Raw genomic sequence first — 26,015 nt, 5'->3', positions numbered from 1 at the left:
TAAGATCAGTCTCCTCTCTCCCATTAGTAAGCTCAGTCTCCTCTCTCCCATTAGTAAGATCAGTCTCCTCTCCCCCATTAGTAAGATCAGTCACCTCTCGCCCCATTAGTAAGATCAGTCTCCTCTCTCCCATTAGTAAGATCAGTCGCCTCTCTCCCCCATTAGTAAGATCAGTCGCCTCTCTCCCCCATTAGTAAGCTCAGTCTCCTCTCTCTCATTAGTAAGATCAGTCACCTCTCGCCCCATTAGTAAGATCAGTCTCCTCTCTCTCCCATTAGTAAGATCAGTCGCCTCTCTCTCCCCCTTTAGTAAGATCAGTCTCCTCTCGCCCCATTAGTAAGATCAGTCGCCTCTCTCCCCCATTAGTAAGATCAGTCGCCTCTCTCCCCCATTAGTAAGCTCAGTCTCCTCTCTCTCCCATTAGTAAGATCAGTCACCTCTCGCCCCATTAGTAAGATCAGTCTCCTCTCTCTCCCATTAGTAAGATCAGTCGCCTCTCTCCCCCATTAGTAAGATCAGTCTCCTCTCTCTCCCATTAGTAAGATCAGTCGCCTCTCGCCCCATTAGTAAGATCAGTCTCCTCTCTCTCCCATTAGTAAGATCAGTCGCCTCTCTCCCCCATTAGTAAGATCAGTCTCCTCTCTCTCCCATTAGTAAGATCAGTCACCTCTCGCCCCATTAGTAAGATCAGCCTCCTCCCTCTCCCATTAGTAAGATCAGTCTCCTCTCTCTCATTAGTAAGATCAGTCGCCTCTCTCCCCCATTAGTAAGATCAGTCGCCTCTCTCCCCCATTAGTAAGCTCAGTCTCCTCTCTCCCATTAGTAAGATCAGTCGCCTCTCTCTCCCCCATTAGTAAGATCAGTCGCCTCTCTCCCCCATTAGTAAGATCAGTCGCCTCTCTCCCCCATTAGTAAGCTCAGTCTCCTCTCTCCCATTAGTAAGATCAGTTGCCTCTCTCCCCCATTAGTAAGATCAGTCGCCTCTCTCCCCCATTAGTAAGCTCAGTCGCCTCTCTCCCCCATTAGTAAGATCAGTCTCCTCTCTCTCCCCCTTTAGTAAGATCAGTCTCCTCTCTCTCCCCCTTTAGTAAGATCAGTCGCCTCTCTCTCCCCCTTTAGTAAGATCAGTCGCCTCTCTCTCCCCCTTTAGTAAGATCAGTCGCCTCTCTCCCCCATTAGTAAGCTCAGTCGCCTCTCTCCCCCATTAGTAAGATCAGTCGCCTCTCTCCCCCATTAGTAAGATCAGTCACCTCTCGCCCCATTAGTAAGATCAGCCTCCTCCCTCTCCCATTAGTAAGCTCAGTCTCCTCTCTCCCCCATTAGTAAGATCAGTCTCCTCTCGCCCCATTAGTAAGATCAGTCGCCTCTCTCCCATTAGTAAGATCAGTCGCCTCTCTCCCCCATTAGTAAGATCAGTCGCCTCTCTCCCCCATTAGTAAGATCAGTCGCCTCTCTCCCCCATTAGTAAGCTCAGTCTCCTCTCTCCCCCATTAGTAAGATCAGTCTCCTCTCGCCCCATTAGTAAGCTCAGTCGCCTCTCTCCCATTAGTAAGATCAGTCGCCTCTCTCCCCCATTAGTAAGATCAGTCGCCTCTCTCCCCCATTAGTAAGATCAGTCGCCTCTCTCCCCCATTAGTAAGCTCAGTCGCCTCTCTCCCCCATTAGTAAGATCAGTCGCCTCTCTCCCCCATTAGTAAGCTCAGTCTCCTCTCTCTCCCATTAGTAAGATCAGTCGCCTCTCTCCCCCATTAGTAAGATCAGTCGCCTCTCTCCCCCATTAGTAAGATCAGTCTCCTCTCTCCCCCATTAGTAAGCTCAGTCTCCTCTCTCTCTCATTAGTAAGATCAGTCTCCTCTCTCTCCCCCTTTAGTAAGATCAGTCGCCTCTCTCCCCCATTAGTAAGATCAGTCTCCTCTCTCTCCCATTAGTAAGATCAGTCGCCTCTCTCCCCCATTAGTAAGATCAGTCTCCTCTCTCTCCCATTAGTAAGATCAGTCGCCTCTCTCCCCCATTAGTAAGCTCAGTCGCCTCTCTCCCCCATTAGTAAGATCAGTCTCCTCTCTCCCCCATTAGTAAGATCAGTCTCCTCTCTCTCCCATTAGTAAGATCAGTCGCCTCTCTCCCCCATTAGTAAGATCAGTCTCCTCTCTCTCCCATTAGTAAGATCAGTCGCCTCTCGCCCCATTAGTAAGATCAGTCTCCTCTCTCTCCCATTAGTAAGATCAGTCGCCTCTCTCCCCCATTAGTAAGATCAGTCGCCTCTCTCCCCCATTAGTAAGCTCAGTCTCCTCTCTCCCATTAGTAAGATCAGTCACCTCTCGCCCCATTAGTAAGATCAGTCGCCTCTCTCCCCCATTAGTAAGATCAGTCTCCTCTCTCCCATTAGTAAGATCAGCCTCCTCCCTCCCCCATTAGTAAGATCAGTCGCCTCTCTCCCCCATTAGTAAGATCAGTCTCCTCTCTCCCATTAGTAAGATCAGTCTCCTCTCTCCCCCATTAGTAAGATCAGTCTCCTCTCCCCCATTAGTAAGATCAGTCTCCTCTCTCTCCCATTAGTAAGATCAGTCGCCTCTCTCCCCCATTAGTAAGCTCAGTCTCCTCTCTCCCATTAGTAAGATCAGTCACCTCTCGCCCCATTAGTAAGCTCAGTCTCCTCTCTCTCATTAGTAAGATCAGTCGCCTCTCTCCCCCATTAGTAAGATCAGTCGCCTCTCTCCCCCATTAGTAAGATCAGTCTCCTCTCTCTCCCATTAGTAAGCTCAGTCTCCTCTCTCCCCCATTAGTAAGATCAGTCGCCTCTCTCCCCCATTAGTAAGATCAGTCTCCTCTCTCCCCCATTAGTAAGATCAGCCTCCTCCCTCTCCCATTAGTAAGATCAGTCGCCTCTCTCCCCCATTAGTAAGATCAGTCGCCTCTCTCCCATTAGTAAGATCAGTCGCCTCTCTCCCCCATTAGTAAGATCAGTCACCTCTCGCCCCATTAGTAAGATCAGTCTCCTCTCTCTCCCATTAGTAAGCTCAGTCTCCTCTCTCCCCCATTAGTAAGATCAGTCGCCTCTCTCCCCCATTAGTAAGATCAGTCTCCTCTCTCCCCCATTAGTAAGATCAGCCTCCTCCCTCTCCCATTAGTAAGATCAGTCGCCTCTCTCCCCCATTAGTAAGCTCAGTCGCCTCTCTCCCCCATTAGTAAGATCAGTCTCCTCTCTCTCCCATTAGTAAGATCAGTCGCCTCTCTCCCCCATTAGTAAGATCAGTCGCCTCTCTCCCATTAGTAAGATCAGCCTCCTCCCTCTCCCATTAGTAAGATCAGTCGCCTCTCTCCCCCATTAGTAAGATCAGTCACCTCTCGCCCCATTAGTAAGATCAGTCTCCTCTCTCCCCCATTAGTAAGATCAGCCTCCTCTCTCCCCCATTAGTAAGATCAGCCTCCTCCCCCATTAGTAAGATCAGTCTCCTCTCTCTCCCATTAGTAAGATCAGCCTCCTCCCTCTCCCATTAGTAAGATCAGTCGCCTCTCTCCCCCATTAGTAAGATCAGTCGCCTCTCTCCCCCATTAGTAAGATCAGTCTCCTCTCTCTCCCATTAGTAAGCTCAGTCTCCTCTCTCCCCCATTAGTAAGATCAGCCTCCTCCCTCCCCCATTAGTAAGATCAGTCGCCTCTCTCCCCCATTAGTAAGATCAGTCTCCTCTCTCCCATTAGTAAGATCAGTCTCCTCTCTCCCCCATTAGTAAGATCAGTCTCCTCTCCCCCATTAGTAAGATCAGTCTCCTCTCTCTCCCATTAGTAAGATCAGTCGCCTCTCTCCCCCATTAGTAAGCTCAGTCTCCTCTCTCCCATTAGTAAGATCAGTCACCTCTCGCCCCATTAGTAAGCTCAGTCTCCTCTCTCTCATTAGTAAGATCAGTCGCCTCTCTCCCCCATTAGTAAGATCAGTCGCCTCTCTCCCCCATTAGTAAGATCAGTCTCCTCTCTCTCCCATTAGTAAGCTCAGTCTCCTCTCTCCCCCATTAGTAAGATCAGTCGCCTCTCTCCCCCATTAGTAAGATCAGTCTCCTCTCTCCCCCATTAGTAAGATCAGCCTCCTCCCTCTCCCATTAGTAAGATCAGTCGCCTCTCTCCCCCATTAGTAAGATCAGTCGCCTCTCTCCCATTAGTAAGATCAGTCGCCTCTCTCCCCCATTAGTAAGATCAGTCACCTCTCGCCCCATTAGTAAGATCAGTCTCCTCTCTCTCCCATTAGTAAGCTCAGTCTCCTCTCTCCCCCATTAGTAAGATCAGTCGCCTCTCTCCCCCATTAGTAAGATCAGTCTCCTCTCTCCCCCATTAGTAAGATCAGCCTCCTCCCTCTCCCATTAGTAAGATCAGTCGCCTCTCTCCCCCATTAGTAAGCTCAGTCGCCTCTCTCCCCCATTAGTAAGATCAGTCTCCTCTCTCTCCCATTAGTAAGATCAGTCGCCTCTCTCCCCCATTAGTAAGATCAGTCGCCTCTCTCCCATTAGTAAGATCAGCCTCCTCCCTCTCCCATTAGTAAGATCAGTCGCCTCTCTCCCCCATTAGTAAGATCAGTCACCTCTCGCCCCATTAGTAAGATCAGTCTCCTCTCTCCCCCATTAGTAAGATCAGCCTCCTCTCTCCCCCATTAGTAAGATCAGCCTCCTCCCCCATTAGTAAGATCAGTCTCCTCTCTCTCCCATTAGTAAGATCAGCCTCCTCCCTCTCCCATTAGTAAGATCAGTCGCCTCTCTCCCCCATTAGTAAGATCAGTCACCTCTCTCCCCCATTAGTAAGATCAGCCTCCTCCCTCTCCCATTAGTAAGATCAGTCGCCTCTCTCCCCCATTAGTAAGATCAGTCACCTCTCGCCCCATTAGTAAGATCAGCCTCCTCCCTCTCCCATTAGTAAGATCAGTCGCCTCTCTCCCCCATTAGTAAGATCAGTCGCCTCTCTCCCATTAGTAAGCTCAGTCGCCTCTCTCCCCCATTAGTAAGATCAGTCTCCTCTCTCCCCCATTAGTAAGATCAGCCTCCTCCCTCTCCCATTAGTAAGATCAGCCTCCTCCCTCTCCCATTAGTAAGATCAGTCTCCTCTCTCTCCCATTAGTAAGATCAGTCACCTCTCGCCCCATTAGTAAGATCAGTCGCCTCTCTCCCCCATTAGTAAGATCAGTCTCCTCTCTCCCATTAGTAAGATCAGTCACCTCTCGCCCCATTAGTAAGATCAGTCTCCTCTCGCCCCATTAGTAAGATCAGTCGCCTCTCTCCCCCATTAGTAAGATCAGTCACCTCTCGCCCCATTAGTAAGATCAGTTTCCTCTCTCTCCCATTAGTAAGATCAGTCGCCTCTCTCTCCCCTTAGTAAGATCAGTCACCTCTCTCCCCCATTAGTAAGATCAGTCTCCTCTCTCCCATTAGTAAGATCAGTCACCTCTCTCCCATTAGTAAGATCAGTCTCCTCTCTCCCCCATTAGTAAGATCAGTCTCCTCTCTCCCATTAGTAAGATCAGTCACCTCTCTCCCATTAGTAAGATCAGTCGCCTCTCTCCCCCATTAGTAAGCTCAGTCTCCTCTCTCCCATTAGTAAGATCAGTCACCTCTCGCCCCATTAGTAAGCTCAGTCTCCTCTCTCTCATTAGTAAGATCAGTCGCCTCTCTCCCCCATTAGTAAGATCAGTCGCCTCTCTCCCCCATTAGTAAGATCAGTCTCCTCTCTCTCCCATTAGTAAGCTCAGTCTCCTCTCTCCCCCATTAGTAAGATCAGTCGCCTCTCTCCCCCATTAGTAAGATCAGTCTCCTCTCTCCCCCATTAGTAAGATCAGCCTCCTCCCTCTCCCATTAGTAAGATCAGTCGCCTCTCTCCCCCATTAGTAAGATCAGTCTCCTCTCCCCCATTAGTAAGATCAGCCTCCTCCCTCTCCCATTAGTAAGATCAGTCTCCTCTCTCTCCCATTAGTAAGATCAGTCACCTCTCGCCCCATTAGTAAGATCAGTCGCCTCTCTCCCCCATTAGTAAGATCAGTCTCCTCTCTCCCATTAGTAAGATCAGTCGCCTCTCTCCCCCATTAGTAAGATCAGTCTCCTCTCCCCCATTAGTAAGATCAGCCTCCTCCCTCTCCCATTAGTAAGATCAGTCTCCTCTCTCTCCCATTAGTAAGATCAGTCACCTCTCGCCCCATTAGTAAGATCAGTCGCCTCTCTCCCCCATTAGTAAGATCAGTCTCCTCTCTCCCATTAGTAAGCTCAGTCTCCTCTCTCCCCCATTAGTAAGATCAGTCGCCTCTCTCCCCCATTAGTAAGATCAGTCTCCTCTCTCCCCCATTAGTAAGATCAGCCTCCTCCCTCTCCCATTAGTAAGATCAGTCGCCTCTCTCCCCCATTAGTAAGATCAGTCTCCTCTCCCCCATTAGTAAGATCAGCCTCCTCCCTCTCCCATTAGTAAGATCAGTCTCCTCTCTCTCCCATTAGTAAGATCAGTCACCTCTCGCCCCATTAGTAAGATCAGTCGCCTCTCTCCCCCATTAGTAAGATCAGTCACCTCTCGCCCCATTAGTAAGATCAGCCTCCTCCCTCCCCCATTAGTAAGATCAGTCACCTCTCGCCCCATTAGTAAGATCAGTCTCCTCTCGCCCCATTAGTAAGATCAGTCGCCTCTCTCCCCCATTAGTAAGATCAGTCACCTCTCGCCCCATTAGTAAGATCAGTTTCCTCTCTCTCCCATTAGTAAGATCAGTCGCCTCTCTCTCCCCTTAGTAAGATCAGTCACCTCTCTCCCCCATTAGTAAGATCAGTCTCCTCTCTCCCATTAGTAAGATCAGTCACCTCTCTCCCATTAGTAAGATCAGTCTCCTCTCTCCCCCATTAGTAAGATCAGTCTCCTCTCTCCCATTAGTAAGATCAGTCACCTCTCTCCCATTAGTAAGATCAGTCGCCTCTCTCCCCCATTAGTAAGCTCAGTCTCCTCTCTCCCATTAGTAAGATCAGTCACCTCTCGCCCCATTAGTAAGATCAGTCACCTCTCGCCCCATTAGTAAGATCAGTCGCCTCTCTCCCCCATTAGTAAGATCAGTCTCCTCTCTCTCCCATTAGTAAGCTCAGTCTCCTCTCTCTCCCATTAGTAAGATCAGTCACCTCTCTCCCATTAGTAAGATCAGTCTCCTCTCTCTCCCATTAGTAAGATCAGTCGCCTCTCTCCCCCATTAGTAAGCTCAGTCTCCTCTCTCCCATTAGTAAGATCAGTCACCTCTCGCCCCATTAGTAAGCTCAGTCTCCTCTCTCCCATTAGTAAGATCAGTCTCCTCTCTCTCCCATTAGTAAGATCAGCCTCCTCCCTCTCCCATTAGTAAGATCAGTCGCCTCTCTCCCCCATTAGTAAGATCAGTCACCTCTCTCCCCCATTAGTAAGATCAGCCTCCTCCCTCTCCCATTAGTAAGATCAGTCGCCTCTCTCCCCCATTAGTAAGATCAGTCACCTCTCGCCCCATTAGTAAGATCAGCCTCCTCCCTCCCCCATTAGTAAGATCAGTCGCCTCTCTCCCCCATTAGTAAGATCAGTCTCCTCTCTCCCATTAGTAAGATCAGTCTCCTCTCTCCCCCATTAGTAAGATCAGTCTCCTCTCCCCCATTAGTAAGATCAGTCTCCTCTCTCTCCCATTAGTAAGATCAGTCGCCTCTCTCCCCCATTAGTAAGCTCAGTCTCCTCTCTCCCATTAGTAAGATCAGTCACCTCTCGCCCCATTAGTAAGATCAGTCTCCTCTCTCTCCCATTAGTAAGATCAGTCGCCTCTCTCCCCCATTAGTAAGCTCAGTCTCCTCTCTCCCATTAGTAAGCTCAGTCTCCTCTCTCCCCCATTAGTAAGATCAGTCGCCTCTCTCCCCCATTAGTAAGATCAGTCTCCTCTCTCCCCCATTAGTAAGATCAGCCTCCTCCCTCTCCCATTAGTAAGATCAGTCGCCTCTCTCCCCCATTAGTAAGATCAGTCTCCTCTCCCCCATTAGTAAGATCAGCCTCCTCCCTCTCCCATTAGTAAGATCAGTCTCCTCTCTCTCCCATTAGTAAGATCAGTCACCTCTCGCCCCATTAGTAAGATCAGTCGCCTCTCTCCCATTAGTAAGATCAGTCTCCTCTCTCTCCCATTAGTAAGATCAGTCACCTCTCGCCCCATTAGTAAGATCAGTCACCTCTCTCCCCCATTAGTAAGATCAGTCTCCTCTCTCCCCCATTAGTAAGATCAGCCTCCTCCCTCCCCCATTAGTAAGATCAGTCGCCTCTCTCCCCCATTAGTAAGATCAGTCTCCTCTCTCCCATTAGTAAGATCAGTCTCCTCTCTCCCCCATTAGTAAGATCAGTCTCCTCTCCCCCATTAGTAAGATCAGTCTCCTCTCTCTCCCATTAGTAAGATCAGTCGCCTCTCTCCCCCATTAGTAAGCTCAGTCTCCTCTCTCCCATTAGTAAGATCAGTCACCTCTCGCCCCATTAGTAAGATCAGTCTCCTCTCTCTCCCATTAGTAAGATCAGTCGCCTCTCTCCCCCATTAGTAAGCTCAGTCTCCTCTCTCCCATTAGTAAGCTCAGTCTCCTCTCTCCCCCATTAGTAAGATCAGTCGCCTCTCTCCCCCATTAGTAAGATCAGTCTCCTCTCTCCCCCATTAGTAAGATCAGTCGCCTCTCTCCCCCATTAGTAAGATCAGTCTCCTCTCTCCCCCATTAGTAAGATCAGCCTCCTCCCTCTCCCATTAGTAAGATCAGTCGCCTCTCTCCCCCATTAGTAAGATCAGTCTCCTCTCCCCCATTAGTAAGATCAGCCTCCTCCCTCTCCCATTAGTAAGATCAGTCTCCTCTCTCTCCCATTAGTAAGATCAGTCACCTCTCGCCCCATTAGTAAGATCAGTCACCTCTCGCCCCATTAGTAAGATCAGTCGCCTCTCTCCCCCATTAGTAAGATCAGTCTCCTCTCTCTCCCATTAGTAAGATCAGTCGCCTCTCTCCCCCATTAGTAAGATCAGTCTCCTCTCTCCCATTAGTAAGATCAGTCACCTCTCGCCCCATTAGTAAGATCAGTCTCCTCTCGCCCCATTAGTAAGATCAGTCGCCTCTCTCCCCCATTAGTAAGATCAGTCACCTCTCGCCCCATTAGTAAGATCAGTTTCCTCTCTCTCCCATTAGTAAGATCAGTCGCCTCTCTCCCCCATTAGTAAGATCAGTCTCCTCTCTCCCATTAGTAAGATCAGTCACCTCTCTCCCATTAGTAAGATCAGTCTCCTCTCTCCCCCATTAGTAAGATCAGCCTCCTCCCTCCCCCATTAGTAAGCTCAGTCTCCTCTCTCCCATTAGTAAGATCAGTCACCTCTCGCCCCATTAGTAAGATCAGTCTCCTCTCTCTCCCATTAGTAAGATCAGCCTCCTCCCTCTCCCATTAGTAAGATCAGTCGCCTCTCTCCCCCATTAGTAAGATCAGTCTCCTCTCTCTCCCATTAGTAAGCTCAGTCTCCTCTCTCTCCCATTAGTAAGATCAGTCACCTCTCTCCCATTAGTAAGATCAGTCTCCTCTCTCTCCCATTAGTAAGATCAGTCGCCTCTCTCCCCCATTAGTAAGCTCAGTCTCCTCTCTCCCATTAGTAAGATCAGTCACCTCTCGCCCCATTAGTAAGCTCAGTCTCCTCTCTCCCATTAGTAAGATCAGTCGCCTCTCTCCCCCATTAGTAAGCTCAGTCTCCTCTCTCCCATTAGTAAGATCAGTCACCTCTCTCCCCCATTAGTAAGATCAGTCTCCTCTCTCTCCCATTAGTAAGATCAGTCGCCTCTCTCTCCCATTAGTAAGATCAGTCGCCTCTCTCCCCCATTAGTAAGATCAGTCTCCTCTCTCTCCCATTAGTAAGATCAGTCGCCTCTCTCCCCCATTAGTAAGCTCAGTCGCCTCTCTCCCCCATTAGTAAGATCAGTCTCCTCTCTCTCCCATTAGTAAGCTCAGTCTCCTCTCTCCCCCATTAGTAAGATCAGTCGCCTCTCTCCCCCATTAGTAAGATCAGTCGCCTCTCTCCCCCATTAGTAAGATCAGTCTCCTCTCTCCCCCATTAGTAAGATCAGCCTCCTCCCTCTCCCATTAGTAAGATCAGTCGCCTCTCTCCCCCATTAGTAAGATCAGTCGCCTCTCTCCCCCATTAGTAAGATCAGTCTCCTCTCTCCCCCATTAGTAAGATCAGTCACCTCTCGCCCCATTAGTAAGCTCAGTCTCCTCCCTCTCCCATTAGTAAGATCAGTCTCCTCTCTCCCCCATTAGTAAGATCAGTCTCCTCTCTCCCATTAGTAAGATCAGTCACCTCTCTCCCATTAGTAAGATCAGTCTCCTCTCTCTCCCATTAGTAAGATCAGTCACCTCTCTCCCATTAGTAAGATCAGTCTCCTCTCTCCCCCATTAGTAAGATCAGTCTCCTCTCTCTCCCATTAGTAAGCTCAGTCTCCTCTCTCTCCCATTAGTAAGATCAGTCACCTCTCTCCCATTAGTAAGATCAGTCTCCTCTCTCCCCCATTAGTAAGATCAGTCTCCTCTCTCCCCCATTAGTAAGATCAGCCTCCTCCCTCTCCCATTAGTAAGATCAGTCTCCTCTCTCTCCCATTAGTAAGATCAGTCACCTCTCTCCCATTAGTAAGATCAGTCTCCTCTCTCCCCCATTAGTAAGATCAGTCTCCTCTCTCCCCCATTAGTAAGATCAGCCTCCTCTCTCCCCCATTAGTAAGATCAGTCTCCTCTCTCCCCCATTAGTAAGATCAGCCTCCTCCCTCTCCCATTAGTAAGATCAGTCGCCTCTCTCCCCCATTAGTAAGATCAGTCGCCTCTCTCCCCCATTAGTAAGATCAGTCTCCTCTCTCCCCCATTAGTAAGATCAGTCACCTCTCGCCCCATTAGTAAGCTCAGTCTCCTCCCTCTCCCATTAGTAAGATCAGTCTCCTCTCTCCCCCATTAGTAAGATCAGTCTCCTCTCTCCCATTAGTAAGATCAGTCTCCTCTCTCCCCCATTAGTAAGATCAGTCTCCTCTCTCTCCCATTAGTAAGATCAGTCGCCTCTCTCCCCCATTAGTAAGCTCAGTCGCCTCTCTCCCCCATTAGTAAGATCAGTCTCCTCTCTCCCATTAGTAAGATCAGTCGCCTCTCTCCCATTAGTAAGATCAGTCTCCTCTCTCTCCCATTAGTAAGATCAGTCACCTCTCTCCCATTAGTAAGATCAGTCTCCTCTCTCCCCCATTAGTAAGATCAGTCTCCTCTCTCCCCCATTAGTAAGATCAGTCACCTCTCGCCCCATTAGTAAGCTCAGTCTCCTCCCTCTCCCATTAGTAAGATCAGTCTCCTCTCTCCCCCATTAGTAAGATCAGTCTCCTCTCTCCCATTAGTAAGATCAGTCACCTCTCTCCCATTAGTAAGATCAGTCTCCTCTCTCTCCCATTAGTAAGATCAGTCACCTCTCTCCCATTAGTAAGATCAGTCGCCTCTCTCCCATTAGTAAGATCAGTCTCCTCTCTCTCCCATTAGTAAGCTCAGTCTCCTCTCTCCCCCATTAGTAAGATCAGTCTCCTCTCTCCCATTAGTAAGATCAGTCACCTCTCTCCCATTAGTAAGATCAGTCTCCTCTCTCTCCCATTAGTAAGATCAGTCGCCTCTCTCCCCCATTAGTAAGCTCAGTCTCCTCTCTCCCATTAGTAAGATCAGTCACCTCTCGCCCCATTAGTAAGCTCAGTCTCCTCTCTCCCATTAGTAAGATCAGTCGCCTCTCTCCCCCATTAGTAAGCTCAGTCTCCTCTCTCCCATTAGTAAGATCAGTCACCTCTCTCCCCCATTAGTAAGATCAGTCTCCTCTCTCTCCCATTAGTAAGATCAGTCGCCTCTCTCTCCCATTAGTAAGATCAGTCGCCTCTCTCCCCCATTAGTAAGATCAGTCTCCTCTCTCTCCCATTAGTAAGATCAGTCGCCTCTCTCCCCCATTAGTAAGCTCAGTCGCCTCTCTCCCCCATTAGTAAGATCAGTCTCCTCTCTCTCCCATTAGTAAGCTCAGTCTCCTCTCTCCCCCATTAGTAAGATCAGTCGCCTCTCTCCCCCATTAGTAAGATCAGTCACCTCTCTCCCCCATTAGTAAGATCAGTCTCCTCTCTCCCCCATTAGTAAGATCAGCCTCCTCCCTCTCCCATTAGTAAGATCAGTCGCCTCTCTCCCCCATTAGTAAGATCAGTCGCCTCTCTCCCCCATTAGTAAGATCAGTCTCCTCTCTCCCCCATTAGTAAGATCAGTCACCTCTCCCCCATTAGTAAGATCAGTCACCTCTCCCCCATTAGTAAGATCAGTCGCCTCTCTCCCCCATTAGTAAGCTCAGTCACCTCTCGCCCCATTAGTAAGATCAGTCTCCTCTCTCCCCCATTAGTAAGATCAGCCTCCTCCCTCCCCCATTAGTAAGATCAGTCGCCTCTCTCCCCCATTAGTAAGATCAGTCTCCTCTCTCCCATTAGTAAGATCAGTCACCTCTCTCCCATTAGTAAGATCAGTCTCCTCTCTCTCCCATTAGTAAGATCAGTCGCCTCTCTCCCCCATTAGTAAGCTCAGTCTCCTCTCTCCCATTAGTAAGATCAGTCACCTCTCGCCCCATTAGTAAGCTCAGTCTCCTCTCTCCCATTAGTAAGATCAGTCGCCTCTCTCCCCCATTAGTAAGCTCAGTCTCCTCTCTCCCATTAGTAAGATCAGTCACCTCTCTCCCCCATTAGTAAGATCAGTCTCCTCTCTCTCCCATTAGTAAGATCAGTCGCCTCTCTCTCCCATTAGTAAGATCAGTCGCCTCTCTCCCCCATTAGTAAGATCAGTCGCCTCTCTCTCCCATTAGTAAGATCAGTCGCCTCTCTCCCCCATTAGTAAGCTCAGTCGCCTCTCTCCCCCATTAGTAAGATCAGTCTCCTCTCTCTCCCATTAGTAAGCTCAGTCTCCTCTCTCCCCATTAGTAAGATCAGTCGCCTCTCTCCCCCATTAGTAAGATCAGTCGCCTCTCTCCCCCATTAGTAAGATCAGCCTCCTCTCTCCCCCATTAGTAAGATCAGCCTCCTCCCTCTCCCATTAGTAAGCTCAGTCTCCTCTCTCCCCCATTAGTAAGATCAGTCACCTCTCTCCCATTAGTAAGATCAGTCGCCTCTCTCCCCCATTAGTAAGATCAGTCTCCTCTCTCTCCCATTAGTAAGCTCAGTCTCCTCTCTCCCCCATTAGTAAGATCAGTCTCCTCTCTCCCATTAGTAAGATCAGTCACCTCTCTCCCATTAGTAAGATCAGTCTCCTCTCTCTCCCATTAGTAAGATCAGTCGCCTCTCTCCCCCATTAGTAAGCTCAGTCTCCTCTCTCCCATTAGTAAGATCAGTCACCTCTCGCCCCATTAGTAAGCTCAGTCTCCTCTCTCCCATTAGTAAGATCAGTCGCCTCTCTCCCCCATTAGTAAGCTCAGTCTCCTCTCTCCCATTAGTAAGATCAGTCACCTCTCTCCCCCATTAGTAAGATCAGTCTCCTCTCTCTCCCATTAGTAAGATCAGTCGCCTCTCTCTCCCATTAGTAAGATCAGTCGCCTCTCTCCCCCATTAGTAAGATCAGTCTCCTCTCTCTCCCATTAGTAAGATCAGTCGCCTCTCTCCCCCATTAGTAAGCTCAGTCGCCTCTCTCCCCCATTAGTAAGATCAGTCTCCTCTCTCTCCCATTAGTAAGCTCAGTCTCCTCTCTCCCCCATTAGTAAGATCAGTCGCCTCTCTCCCCCATTAGTAAGATCAGTCTCCTCTCTCCCCCATTAGTAAGATCAGCCTCCTCCCTCTCCCATTAGTAAGATCAGTCGCCTCTCTCCCCCATTAGTAAGATCAGTCGCCTCTCTCCCCCATTAGTAAGATCAGTCTCCTCTCTCCCATTAGTAAGATCAGTCACCTCTCTCCCATTAGTAAGATCAGTCTCCTCTCTCTCCCATTAGTAAGATCAGTCGCCTCTCTCCCCCATTAGTAAGCTCAGTCTCCTCTCTCCCATTAGTAAGATCAGTCACCTCTCGCCCCATTAGTAAGATCAGTCGCCTCTCTCTCCCCCTTTAGTAAGCTCAGTCTCCTCTCGCTCCATTAGTAAGATCAGTCGCCTCTCTCCCCCATTAGTAAGATCAGTCGCCTCTCTCCCCCATTAGTAAGCTCAGTCTCCTCTCTCCCATTAGTAAGATCAGTCGCCTCTCTCCCCCATTAGTAAGCTCAGTCTCCTCTCTCCCATTAGTAAGATCAGTCACCTCTCTCCCCCATTAGTAAGATCAGTCTCCTCTCTCTCCCATTAGTAAGATCAGTCTCCTCTCTCCCCCATTAGTAAGATCAGTCTCCTCTCCCCCATTAGTAAGATCAGTCTCCTCTCTCTCCCATTAGTAAGATCAGTCGCCTCTCTCCCCCATTAGTAAGCTCAGTCTCCTCTCTCCCATTAGTAAGATCAGTCGCCTCTCTCTCCCATTAGTAAGATCAGTCGCCTCTCTCCCCCATTAGTAAGATCAGTCTCCTCTCTCTCCCATTAGTAAGATCAGTCGCCTCTCTCCCCCATTAGTAAGCTCAGTCGCCTCTCTCCCCCATTAGTAAGATCAGTCTCCTCTCTCCCCCATTAGTAAGCTCAGTCTCCTCTCTCCCCCATTAGTAAGATCAGTCGCCTCTCTCCCCCATTAGTAAGATCAGTCGCCTCTCTCCCCCATTAGTAAGATCAGTCGCCTCTCTCTCCCATTAGTAAGATCAGTCGCCTCTCTCTCCCATTAGTAAGATCAGTCGCCTCTCTCCCCCATTAGTAAGATCAGTCGCCTCTCTCCCCCATTAGTAAGATCAGTCTCCTCTCTCCCCCATTAGTAAGATCAGTCACCTCTCGCCCCATTAGTAAGATCAGTCGCCTCTCTCCCCCATTAGTAAGATCAGTCGCCTCTCTCTCCCCCTTTAGTAAGATCAGTCACCTCTCGCCCCATTAGTAAGATCAGTCGCCTCTCTCCCCCATTAGTAAGATCAGTCTCCTCTCTCTCCCATTAGTAAGATCAGTCTCCTCTCTCCCCCATTAGTAAGATCAGTCGCCTCTCTCTCCCCCTTTAGTAAGATCAGTCGCCTCTCTCTCCCCCTTTAGTAAGATCAGTCGCCTCTCTCCCCCATTAGTAAGATCAGTCGCCTCTCTCTCCCCCTTTAGTAAGATCAGTCACCTCTCGCCCCATTAGTAAGATCAGTCGCCTCTCTCCCCCATTAGTAAGATCAGTCTCCTCTCTCTCCCATTAGTAAGATCAGTCTCCTCTCTCCCCCATTAGTAAGATCAGTCGCCTCTCTCCCCCATTAGTAAGCTCAGTCGCCTCTCTCCCCCATTAGTAAGATCAGTCTCCTCTCTCTCCCATTAGTAAGCTCAGTCTCCTCTCTCCCCCATTAGTAAGATCAGTCGCCTCTCTCCCCCATTAGTAAGATCAGTCGCCTCTCTCCCCCATTAGTAAGATCAGTCGCCTCTCTCTCCCATTAGTAAGATCAGTCGCCTCTCTCTCCCATTAGTAAGATCAGTCGCCTCTCTCCCCCATTAGTAAGATCAGTCGCCTCTCTCCCCCATTAGTAAGATCAGTCTCCTCTCTCCCCCATTAGTAAGCTCAGTCGCCTCTCTCCCCCATTAGTAAGATCAGTCACCTCTCGCCCCATTAGTAAGATCAGTCGCCTCTCTCCCCCATTAGTAAGATCAGTCGCCTCTCTCTCCCCCTTTAGTAAGATCAGTCACCTCTCGCCCCATTAGTAAGATCAGTCGCCTCTCTCCCCCATTAGTAAGATCAGTCTCCTCTCTCTCCCATTAGTAAGATCAGTCTCCTCTCTCCCCCATTAGTAAGCTCAGTCTCCTCTCTCCCCCATTAGTAAGATCAGTCACCTCTCGCCCCATTAGTAAGATCAGTCGCCTCTCTCCCCCATTAGTAAGATCAGTCGCCTCTCTCTCCCCCTTTAGTAAGATCAGTCACCTCTCGCCCCATTAGTAAGATCAGTCGCCTCTCTCCCCCATTAGTAAGATCAGTCTCCTCTCTCTCCCATTAGTAAGATCAGTCTCCTCTCTCCCCCATTAGTAAGATCAGTCGCCTCTCTCTCCCCCTTTAGTAAGATCAGTCGCCTCTCTCTCCCCCTTTAGTAAGATCAGTCGCCTCTCTCCCCCATTAGTAAGATCAGTCGCCTCTCTCTCCCCCTTTAGTAAGATCAGTCACCTCTCGCCCCATTAGTAAGATCAGTCGCCTCTCTCCCCCATTAGTAAGATCAGTCTCCTCTCTCTCCCATTAGTAAGATCAGTCTCCTCTCTCCCCCATTAGTAAGATCAGTCGCCTCTCTCCCCCATTAGTAAGCTCAGTCGCCTCTCTCCCCCATTAGTAAGATCAGTCTCCTCTCTCTCCCATTAGTAAGCTCAGTCTCCTCTCTCCCCCATTAGTAAGATCAGTCGCCTCTCTCCCCCATTAGTAAGATCAGTCGCCTCTCTCCCCCATTAGTAAGATCAGTCGCCTCTCTCTCCCATTAGTAAGATCAGTCACCTCTCGCCCCATTAGTAAGCTCAGTCGCCTCTCTCCCCCATTAGTAAGATCAGTCGCCTCTCTCCCCCATTAGTAAGATCAGTCTCCTCTCGCCCCATTAGTAAGATCAGTCTCCTCTCTCTCCCATTAGTAAGATCAGTCTCCTCTCCCCCATTAGTAAGATCAGTCGCCTCTCTCCCATTAGTAAGATCAGTCGCCTCTCTCTCCCCCTTTAGTAAGCTCAGTCTCCTCTCTCCCATTAGTAAGATCAGTCACCTCTCTCCCCCATTAGTAAGATCAGTCTCCTCTCTCTCCCATTAGTAAGATCAGTCTCCTCTCTCTCCCATTAGTAAGATCAGTCGCCTCTCTCTCCCATTAGTAAGATCAGTCTCCTCTCTCCCATTAGTAAGATCAGTCACCTCTCGCCCCATTAGTAAGATCAGTCACCTCTCGCCCCATTAGTAAGATCAGTCTCCTCTCTCCCCCATTAGTAAGCTCAGTCTCCTCTCTCTCATTAGTAAGATCAGTCACCTCTCGCCCCATTAGTAAGATCAGTCTCCTCTCTCCCCCATTAGTAAGCTCAGTCTCCTCTCTCTCATTAGTAAGATCAGTCGCCTCTCTCTCCCCCTTTAGTAAGATCAGTCACCTCTCGCCCCATTAGTAAGATCAGTCTCCTCTCTCCCATTAGTAAGATCAGTCTCCTCTCTCCCCCATTAGTAAGCTCAGTCTCCTCTCTCTCATTAGTAAGATCAGTCACCTCTCGCCCCATTAGTAAGATCAGTCACCTCTCGCCCCATTAGTAAGATCAGTCGCCTCTCTCCCCCATTAGTAAGATCAGTCTCCTCTCTCCCCCATTAGTAAGATCAGTCGCCTCCCTCTCCCATTAGTAAGATCAGTCGCCTCTCTCCCCCATTAGTAAGCTCAGTCTCCTCTCTCCCCCATTAGTAAGATCAGTCGCCTCTCTCCCCCATTAGTAAGATCAGTCTCCTCTCTCCCATTAGTAAGATCAGTCGCCTCTCTCCCCCATTAGTAAGCTCAGTCTCCTCTCTCCCCCATTAGTAAGATCAGTCGCCTCTCTCCCCCATTAGTAAGCTCAGTCTCCTCTCTCCCCCATTAGTAAGATCAGTCGCCTCTCTCCCCCATTAGTAAGATCAGTCTCCTCTCCCCCATTAGTAAGCTCAGTCTCCTCTCTCCCCCATTAGTAAGATCAGTCGCCTCTCTCCCCCATTAGTAAGATCAGTCTCCTCTCTCCCATTAGTAAGATCAGTCGCCTCTCTCTCCCATTAGTAAGATCAGTCACCTCTCGCCCCATTAGTAAGATCAGTCTCCTCTCTCTCCCATTAGTAAGATCAGTCTCCTCTCTCTCCCATTAGTAAGCTCAGTCTCCTCTCTCCCATTAGTAAGATCAGTCACCTCTCGCCCCATTAGTAAGATCAGTCACCTCTCGCCCCATTAGTAAGATCAGTCACCTCTCTCCCATTAGTAAGATCAGTCGCCTCTCTCTCCCATTAGTAAGATCAGTCGCCTCTCTCCCCCATTAGTAAGATCAGTCACCTCTCGCCCCATTAGTAAGATCAGCCTCTCTCTCGCCCCATTAGTAAGCTCAGTCTCCTCTCTCCCATTAGTAAGATCAGTCACCTCTCGCCCCATTAGTAAGATCAGTCGCCTCTCTCCCCCATTAGTAAGATCAGTCTCCTCTCCCCCATTAGTAAGATCAGTCTCCTCTCTCTCCCATTAGTAAGCTCAGTCTCCTCTCTCCCATTAGTAAGATCAGTCGCCTCTCTCTCCCATTAGTAAGATCAGTCGCCTCTCTCCCCCATTAGTAAGATCAGTCTCCTCTCTCTCCCATTAGTAAGATCAGTCTCCTCTCTCTCCCATTAGTAAGATCAGTCTCCTCTCTCTCCCATTAGTAAGCTCAGTCTCCTCTCTCCCATTAGTAAGATCAGTCACCTCTCGCCCCATTAGTAAGATCAGTCACCTCTCGCCCCATTAGTAAGATCAGTCACCTCTCTCCCATTAGTAAGATCAGTCGCCTCTCTCTCCCATTAGTAAGATCAGTCGCCTCTCTCCCCCATTAGTAAGATCAGTCACCTCTCGCCCCATTAGTAAGATCAGCCTCTCTCTCGCCCCATTAGTAAGCTCAGTCTCCTCTCTCCCATTAGTAAGATCAGTCACCTCTCGCCCCATTAGTAAGATCAGTCGCCTCTCTCCCCCATTAGTAAGATCAGTCTCCTCTCCCCCATTAGTAAGATCAGTCTCCTCTCTCTCCCATTAGTAAGCTCAGTCTCCTCTCTCCCATTAGTAAGATCAGTCGCCTCTCTCTCCCCCTTTAGTAAGATCAGTCGCCTCTCTCCCCCATTAGTAAGATCAGTCTCCTCTCCCCCATTAGTAAGATCAGTCTCCTCTCTCTCCCATTAGTAAGCTCAGTCTCCTCTCTCCCATTAGTAAGATCAGTCGCCTCTCTCTCCCATTAGTAAGATCAGTCGCCTCTCTCTCCCATTGGTAAGATCAGTCTCCTCTCTCTCCCCCTTTAGTAAGATCAGTCTCCTCTCTCTCCCCCTTTAGTAAGATCAGTCGCCTCTCTCCCCCATTAGTAAGATCAGTCTCCTCTCTCTCCCATTAGTAAGCTCAGTCTCCTCTCTCCCATTAGTAAGATCAGTCGCCTCTCTCTCCCATTAGTAAGATCAGTCTCCTCTCTCTCCCATTAGTAAGATCAGTCACCTCTCGCCCCATTAGTAAGATCAGTCACCTCTCGCCCCATTAGTAAGATCAGTCACCTCTCTCCCATTAGTAAGATCAGTCGCCTCTCTCTCCCATTAGTAAGATCAGTCGCCTCTCTCCCCCATTAGTAAGATCAGTCACCTCTCGCCCCATTAGTAAGATCAGCCTCTCTCTCGCCCCATTAGTAAGCTCAGTCTCCTCTCTCCCATTAGTAAGATCAGTCACCTCTCGCCCCATTAGTAAGATCAGTCGCCTCTCTCCCCCATTAGTAAGATCAGTCTCCTCTCCCCCATTAGTAAGATCAGTCTCCTCTCTCTCCCATTAGTAAGCTCAGTCTCCTCTCTCCCATTAGTAAGATCAGTCGCCTCTCTCTCCCATTAGTAAGATCAGTCGCCTCTCTCTCCCATTGGTAAGATCAGTCGCCTCTCTCTCCCCCTTTAGTAAGATCAGTCTCCTCTCTCTCCCCCTTTAGTAAGATCAGTCGCCTCTCTCTCCCCCTTTAGTAAGATCAGTCGCCTCTCTCCCCCATTAGTAAGATCAGTCTCCTCTCCCCCATTAGTAAGATCAGTCTCCTCTCTCTCCCATTAGTAAGCTCAGTCTCCTCTCTCCCATTAGTAAGATCAGTCGCCTCTCTCTCCCATTGGTAAGATCAGTCTCCTCTCTCTCCCCCTTTAGTAAGATCAGTCTCCTCTCTCTCCCCCTTTAGTAAGATCAGTCGCCTCTCTCCCCCATTAGTAAGATCAGTCGCCTCTCTCCCCCATTAGTAAGATCAGTCTCCTCTCTCCCATTAGTAAGATCAGTCGCCTCTCTCCCCCATTAGTAAGCTCAGTCTCCTCTCTCTCCCATTAGTAAGATCAGTCACCTCTCGCCCCCATTAGTAAGATCAGTCTCCTCTCGCCCCCATTAGTAAGATCAGTCTCCTCTCCCCCATTAGTAAGATCAGTCTCCTCTCTCCCATTAGTAAGATCAGTCGCCTCTCTCCCCCATTAGTAAGATCAGTCTCCTCTCTCTCCCATTAGTAAGATCAGTCACCTCTCGCCCCCATTAGTAAGATCAGTCTCCTCTCGCCCCCATTAGTAAGATCAGTCTCCTCTCTCCCATTAGTAAGATCAGTCACCTCTCGCCCCCATTAGTAAGATCAGTCTCCTCTCGCCCCCATTAGTAAGCTCAGTCTCCTCTCTCTCCCATTAGTAAGATCAGTCTCCTCTCGCCCCCATTAGTAAGATCAGTCTCCTCTCTCCCATTAGTAAGATCAGTCACCTCTCGCCCCCATTAGTAAGATCAGTCTCCTCTCTCCCATTAGTAAGATCAGTCACCTCTCGCCCCCATTAGTAAGATCAGTCTCCTCTCGCCCCCATTAGTAAGCTCAGTCTCCTCTCTCTCCCATTAGTAAGATCAGTCACCTCTCGCCCCCATTAGTAAGATCAGTCTCCTCTCTCCCATTAGTAAGATCAGTCACCTCTCGCCCCCATTAGTAAGATCAGTCTCCTCTCGCCCCCATTAGTAAGCTCAGTCTCCTCTCTCCCATTAGTAAGATCAGTCGCCTCTCTCTCCCATTAGTAAGATCAGTCACCTCTCGCCCCCATTAGTAAGATCAGTCTCCTCTCTCCCATTAGTAAGATCAGTCACCTCTCGCCCCCATTAGTAAGATCAGTCTCCTCTCGCCCCCATTAGTAAGCTCAGTCTCCTCTCTCTCCCATTAGTAAGATCAGTCTCCTCTCGCCCCCATTAGTAAGATCAGTCGCCTCTCTCCCCCATTAGTAAGATCAGTCTCCTCTCGCCCCCATTAGTATGATCAGTCTACTCTCCCCAATTAATGTCCTCTCTCCTTATCAGTAAGATCCTTCTCCTCTCCCTCCTGAATGTGCTCTCTCCTTATCAGTAAGATAAGTCTCCTCTTCCTCATTAATGTGCTATCTCCCCCGTTGGTAAGTACAGTCTACTTTCACCAATAATGTCCTCTCTCCATTAGTAAGATAGTCTCCTGTCTCCCCCACTAGTAAGATCACTCTCCGGCCCCCAACTACCTGAACAACAAACTGGTTAGAGCAGGTCAAGGCATAACACTGAGAAGCTCCAACTCACTCCTTCTCATTCTGCCAAAAATGAAAAAGAAAACCACCCAATTCCGATCGTTTTCTGCCAACGCGCCCAGGATGTGGAACGCTCTCCCTAGAGTACTCAGATGGAACCCCTCCTTCTCCTGTTTCAAAAGGGACCTCAAACTCCATTTCCTTCACAAATACTTTTCTGAACAACGTCAACTAATCTAGACATCAATATTCCGAGTTGACTCCCATTCAAGGATTGTTGGTGAACGGACTATGCTAATCACCTTGTTTTTCTTTTTATTCTCCCCCCTCTGTTGCACAGTTATTTGTTGTTCATGCTGTATTGTTTATTCTTGGTTTGCTTACTTACTGCCAGTCTTCTATGTATTGATGAGTTCAACCTCCTTGACACCTTTCAATCAGGATTCAGGAAAGGCTGTAGCACTGAAACAGCCATACTCAATGTCTCGGACGACATTCGCAAAGCCTTAGATGATGGTGATGCCTGCCTACTCATCCTTATTGACCTATCTACAGCATTTGACACAGTTAATCTTCCAGCTCTTCTAGAGACCTCGTCGAAGCGCTCTGGCATAAATGGTACTGTACTCAAATGGTTCACCTCTTTCCTCCAGCATCGCTCACAACAAATTAAAATCAAATCCTGTCTCTTGAAGACAACAAAGTCACACTTGGGGTGCCACAAGGCTCAATCCTCTCCCGTCCCTCTTCAATCTCTTCATGGAGCCCCTCACAATCATCTTGAAAAAAGCTGGAGTTACCACCTTTATGCGGACGACACCCAAATCTATTTCAAAATCAAGTCCCCCGATGACATCCAACACCTCAATACCACTGTAACGGAGATCCAAACTTCGTTCAACGTCAATCACTTAAAGCTCAACCCAGATAAAACGGAAGTGATTCTATTCTCTCCAAAAAGCAACCATCGTCCTATCCAAGAGTCGCTCAAGAATCTGGTTGCACTAAACTGCCCCCTCGTTCTATCCGACTCAGTTAAGTCTCTAGGCATCACCCTGGACAAGAACCTGTCAATGGAGGCCCACATCAAAAAGTCTTCTAAAAGTGTTCTTTTTTCTCTAAAACATCTCAAGAAATTGAAACCTTTTTTTCCCCATGATGACCTCAAGAGATTAGTCCAATCCCTAGTTCTCTCTAAAATCGACTACGGGAACGCTATCCTCACAGGGACTCCAAAAGCTCACCTAGCCCCTCTAAGGGCAGTGCTGAACATGGCCGCTCGACTCGTATCTGGAGTAAAAAGATTTGAACACATCACTCCAGCTCTCAACTCCCTCAACTGGCTTCCCCTGGAAGGGAGGTGTATTTACAAGCTGGCCTGCATCACACACAAAACCCTCCACTCTCCGGCCCCCAACTACCTGAACAACAAACTGGTAAGAGCAGGGCAATCCAGAACGCTGAGAAGCTCCAACTTACTCCTTCTTATTCCACCAAAAATGAAAAAGAAAACCACACAATCCCAATCGTTTTCTGGCAACGCTCCCAGGATATGGAACGCTCTCCCTGGAGTCCTCAGATGCAACCCCTCCTTCTCCTCTTTCAAAAGGGACCTCAAGCTCCATCTCCTTAACAAATACTTTCCTGAACAACGTCATTAACCTAGACCTCAATTCCCCGAGTTTATTTATTTATTTATTCAAAGTTTTATATAGCGCGAACAGGATCCTTACAGATATCAGAGCGCTTCACAAAGACAGGGAAGGGGCAGTAGGAGTCAACAGAGATAATGGGAAACAGTATAATAGTCAATAACATGGTAATAACATGGATAATAAAAACATACATAAAACCAATCCATATACCATCAGGTAAGGGAGTAATATAGGACAACACAAGTCATTGATCACACTACAGAGGTGTACAGGTGGATCAGTAAACCAACGTGTATCATATCTTGGTCGGTAGTAAGAGAGTAGCGTAGTAGTGCCCCCAACAAGTAGAGTATAGTGCCAGGGGATAGGGCGAGCAGTGATACAAAGCAATGCAGAGTCTCTGAACCAACATCTATAACGATCAGGAGATCTTGGCCAGAAGGATGGTTTTCACCTCTTTCTTGAAGAGTGCAGTGGAGGAGATCAGCCTGGTTTCAGGAGGGAGCGCATTCCAGATCCTGGGTGCCATCCCTGAGAAGGAGCGCTTGTAAGTTTTCACTTTCCGGAATCTACGAGGTTTCAGGAGTAGATTTTTTGTACTCCTATTGGATCTCAAACCTCCTGATATAGACAGCTTTTGAGCGAGGTAGTTAGGTGCCTTGTGGTGCACGGCCGCGTGTGTCATAACTTCAATTTTTAGCTGTATTCTGGCTTCAAAAGGCAGCCATTTTAGAGACTTTAGGTCTGGGGATATGTGCGAATGCTTTCTAGAGCCAGTAATGAGTCTCGCGGCAGCGTTCAGGGAGGCTCTTAAGGGTGCTGTTGTGGATAGCGGGAGACCGCTGAGGGCCGCAATTCCATAGTCTATTCGAGGGATGACTAAAGCTTGTACAGCAGTTTGGAAGTCTTTGGCCGGGAGGAAGGGTTTAATTTTCCTCAGCGTGTTAATTTGGAAATTAGCTGCTTTTGTGGCTTTGCTGACGTGCTGCTGCATGTTGAGCTTGGCGTCGAGTGTGATGCCTAGGGATTTCGCCGAGTCCACGATGGTAGGTTGGACATTGAGTGCTGTTAGGTTGTTGAGCCAGGTTTGGGTGGTGGAGATTTTCGCCGGGGGTGAGATGAGTAGGAACTCAGTTTTCAGAGCATTTAGTTTGAGGTGATTATCGGCCAGCCAAGATTGGGTGTTAATAAGCGTGGAATTCAGATGTTTGATATCTTCCGGGGATTGTAACTTTAGATAGAGTTGTGTGTCATCGGCGTACATATGGAATTGAACATTGGATGCTTGAAGCAAGGTGGCGAGCGGTTCCATAACGAGGTTGAACAGTGTAGGGGAGAGGGTGGATCCTTGTGGAACACCTAGATCTGCAGGCACAGGTGTAGATAGCACATTGTCGATCTTGAACCTCTGAGACCGGTTGTGAAGGAAGATTTCGGTTGTGGAGTTGACTCCCATTCAAGGATTGAGAGTGAACAGACTATGCTAATCTCCTTGTTTTTCTTCCCCTCCGCTGCACAGTTACTTATTGTTCATACTGTAATTCTTTATCCGTGGTTTTACTTACTGTCAGCCTTCTAGGTAATGTAAGGCCCTTCGGCTTTGCACAATATGTATGTGAAGCGCTCTGATACCTACGGTTGAGCTAGCGCTATACAAAATTTTAAAAATAAAAAAGTAAGATTAGTCTCCCCTCCCCTCCATGTATCTCTTCTCTTCCTCTAGTTACCCATTATTAAACCCAGCTGCCTCTCCCCCTCGTTTGATGCCCCTGCCCCAGATTAGGAAGACATTCCCCGTCTGCCGCATTAGTTTACTCCATTGGCTTCTCCTCTACTCTATGAACTGCCCCTCTCCCCATTGTTGCTCCTCTCCCCATTGTTGCTCCTCTCCCCATTGTTGCCCCTCTCTCCATTAACAGAATCAGTTGCCCCGCCTCTCCATTGCTAAGATATGTTTCCTCTCTCCTACTAGTTGCCCCTCGCCCCTTTTCCTTGATTATCTCCCCTGGCAGCCCCCGCCCGAGCGCCTTGTTGCAGCTGTTCTTTAGTCATTGTGAAATGTGTCATATTTATTCTTACTTTTGCTTATACACTCTGTTCAGGCCATTTTTGTTTGTTCTATTCCTGCAACAGTTCTCTCTTGTGACGTCACTGGTACTATTGTACAGCGCTCTGACACCTTCGGGTAAAGTCCGCGCTTTATAAAAATGCATTAAATAAAATAAAAATAAATAAATAAGCTGTGCTCATCCCTCCATGTCCCTCCCCCCTCCCCCCTGTACCTACCCCCCTCTCACCTACCCCCCCCCGTACCTGCCCCCACCCCCGTACCTGCCCCTCCCCCCGTACCTGCCCCTGCCCCTCGTACCTGCCCCTCCCCCCTCATACCTGGCCCCCCGTACCTGCCCCTCCCCCCCGTACCTGCCCCTCGTACCTGCCCCTCCCCCCTCATACCTGGCCCCCCGTACCTGCCCCCACCCCCGTACCTGCCCCCCTCATACCTGCCCCCTCCCCCTCATACCTGCCCCTCCCCCCTCACCTGCCCTGCCCCCCCTCACCTGCCCCCCCCTCCTCACCTGCCCCCCGTACCTGCCCCCTCCCCCCTCAATCCTGCCCCCCTCCCCCTCATACCTGCCCCCCCCCCCTCACCTGCCCCCGCCGTACCTGCCCCCCCGTACCTGCCCCTCTCCTCTGGTTGCCATGCCTGCCGTCCACTTTCACGTGTAGACCAATGCTCGAGGGTACACTTCCGGTCACATACTCTGCTCGATCACTTGATTGGAGAATAAATAATAGGCCCGCCCTTGAAACGCTCATCGGCGTGCTATTGGCTATATTAGGTCAATCGGGCGGCCATTTTGGGTTGGGCTCGCAGCAGACGGGTGACGTCGTAGCTCTGCTGACGTCACAAAGTACGTTCTATTTCGGCGTCATTCGAGACCCTCTCCAACGTCTGTCATCTGACAGGCCAATAAAGAACCGCGTTTGCCAGACTCTGTGAACCAATCGGAGCCGTAATTAGGAGAGAGGCGGGACTAACGCTCTGACATCAGATGACAGCTGGTGATGCTCATGAGCCACGAGGGCACAGCT

At 49.1% G+C, this 26,015-nt stretch overlaps 1 protein-coding gene across 2 annotated transcripts in view; it reads right to left on the bottom strand.

Annotated features, from left to right (window-relative positions):
• The window catches only part of SPOUT1 (SPOUT domain containing methyltransferase 1), a 103,579-nt gene extending 77,890 nt beyond the window's left edge, over nt 1-25,689 (bottom strand). For both annotated transcript variants that reach the window (XM_078646589.1, XM_078646590.1), the window contains exon 1: nt 25,601-25,689. In XM_078646589.1, coding sequence (XP_078502715.1) covers nt 25,601-25,624 — 24 coding nt within the window. In that variant the 5' untranslated portion in view covers nt 25,625-25,689. The remainder of the gene's footprint in view (nt 1-25,600) is intronic.
• Between the last annotated feature and the right edge of the window lie 326 nt (nt 25,690-26,015).

The sequence above is a fragment of the Lissotriton helveticus genome, chromosome 5_2, assembly GCF_964261635.1.
Source record: "Lissotriton helveticus chromosome 5_2, aLisHel1.1, whole genome shotgun sequence".
Lineage (NCBI taxonomy): Eukaryota > Metazoa > Chordata > Amphibia > Caudata > Salamandridae > Lissotriton > Lissotriton helveticus.
This window is presented reverse-complemented; position numbering and strand designations above follow the sequence as displayed.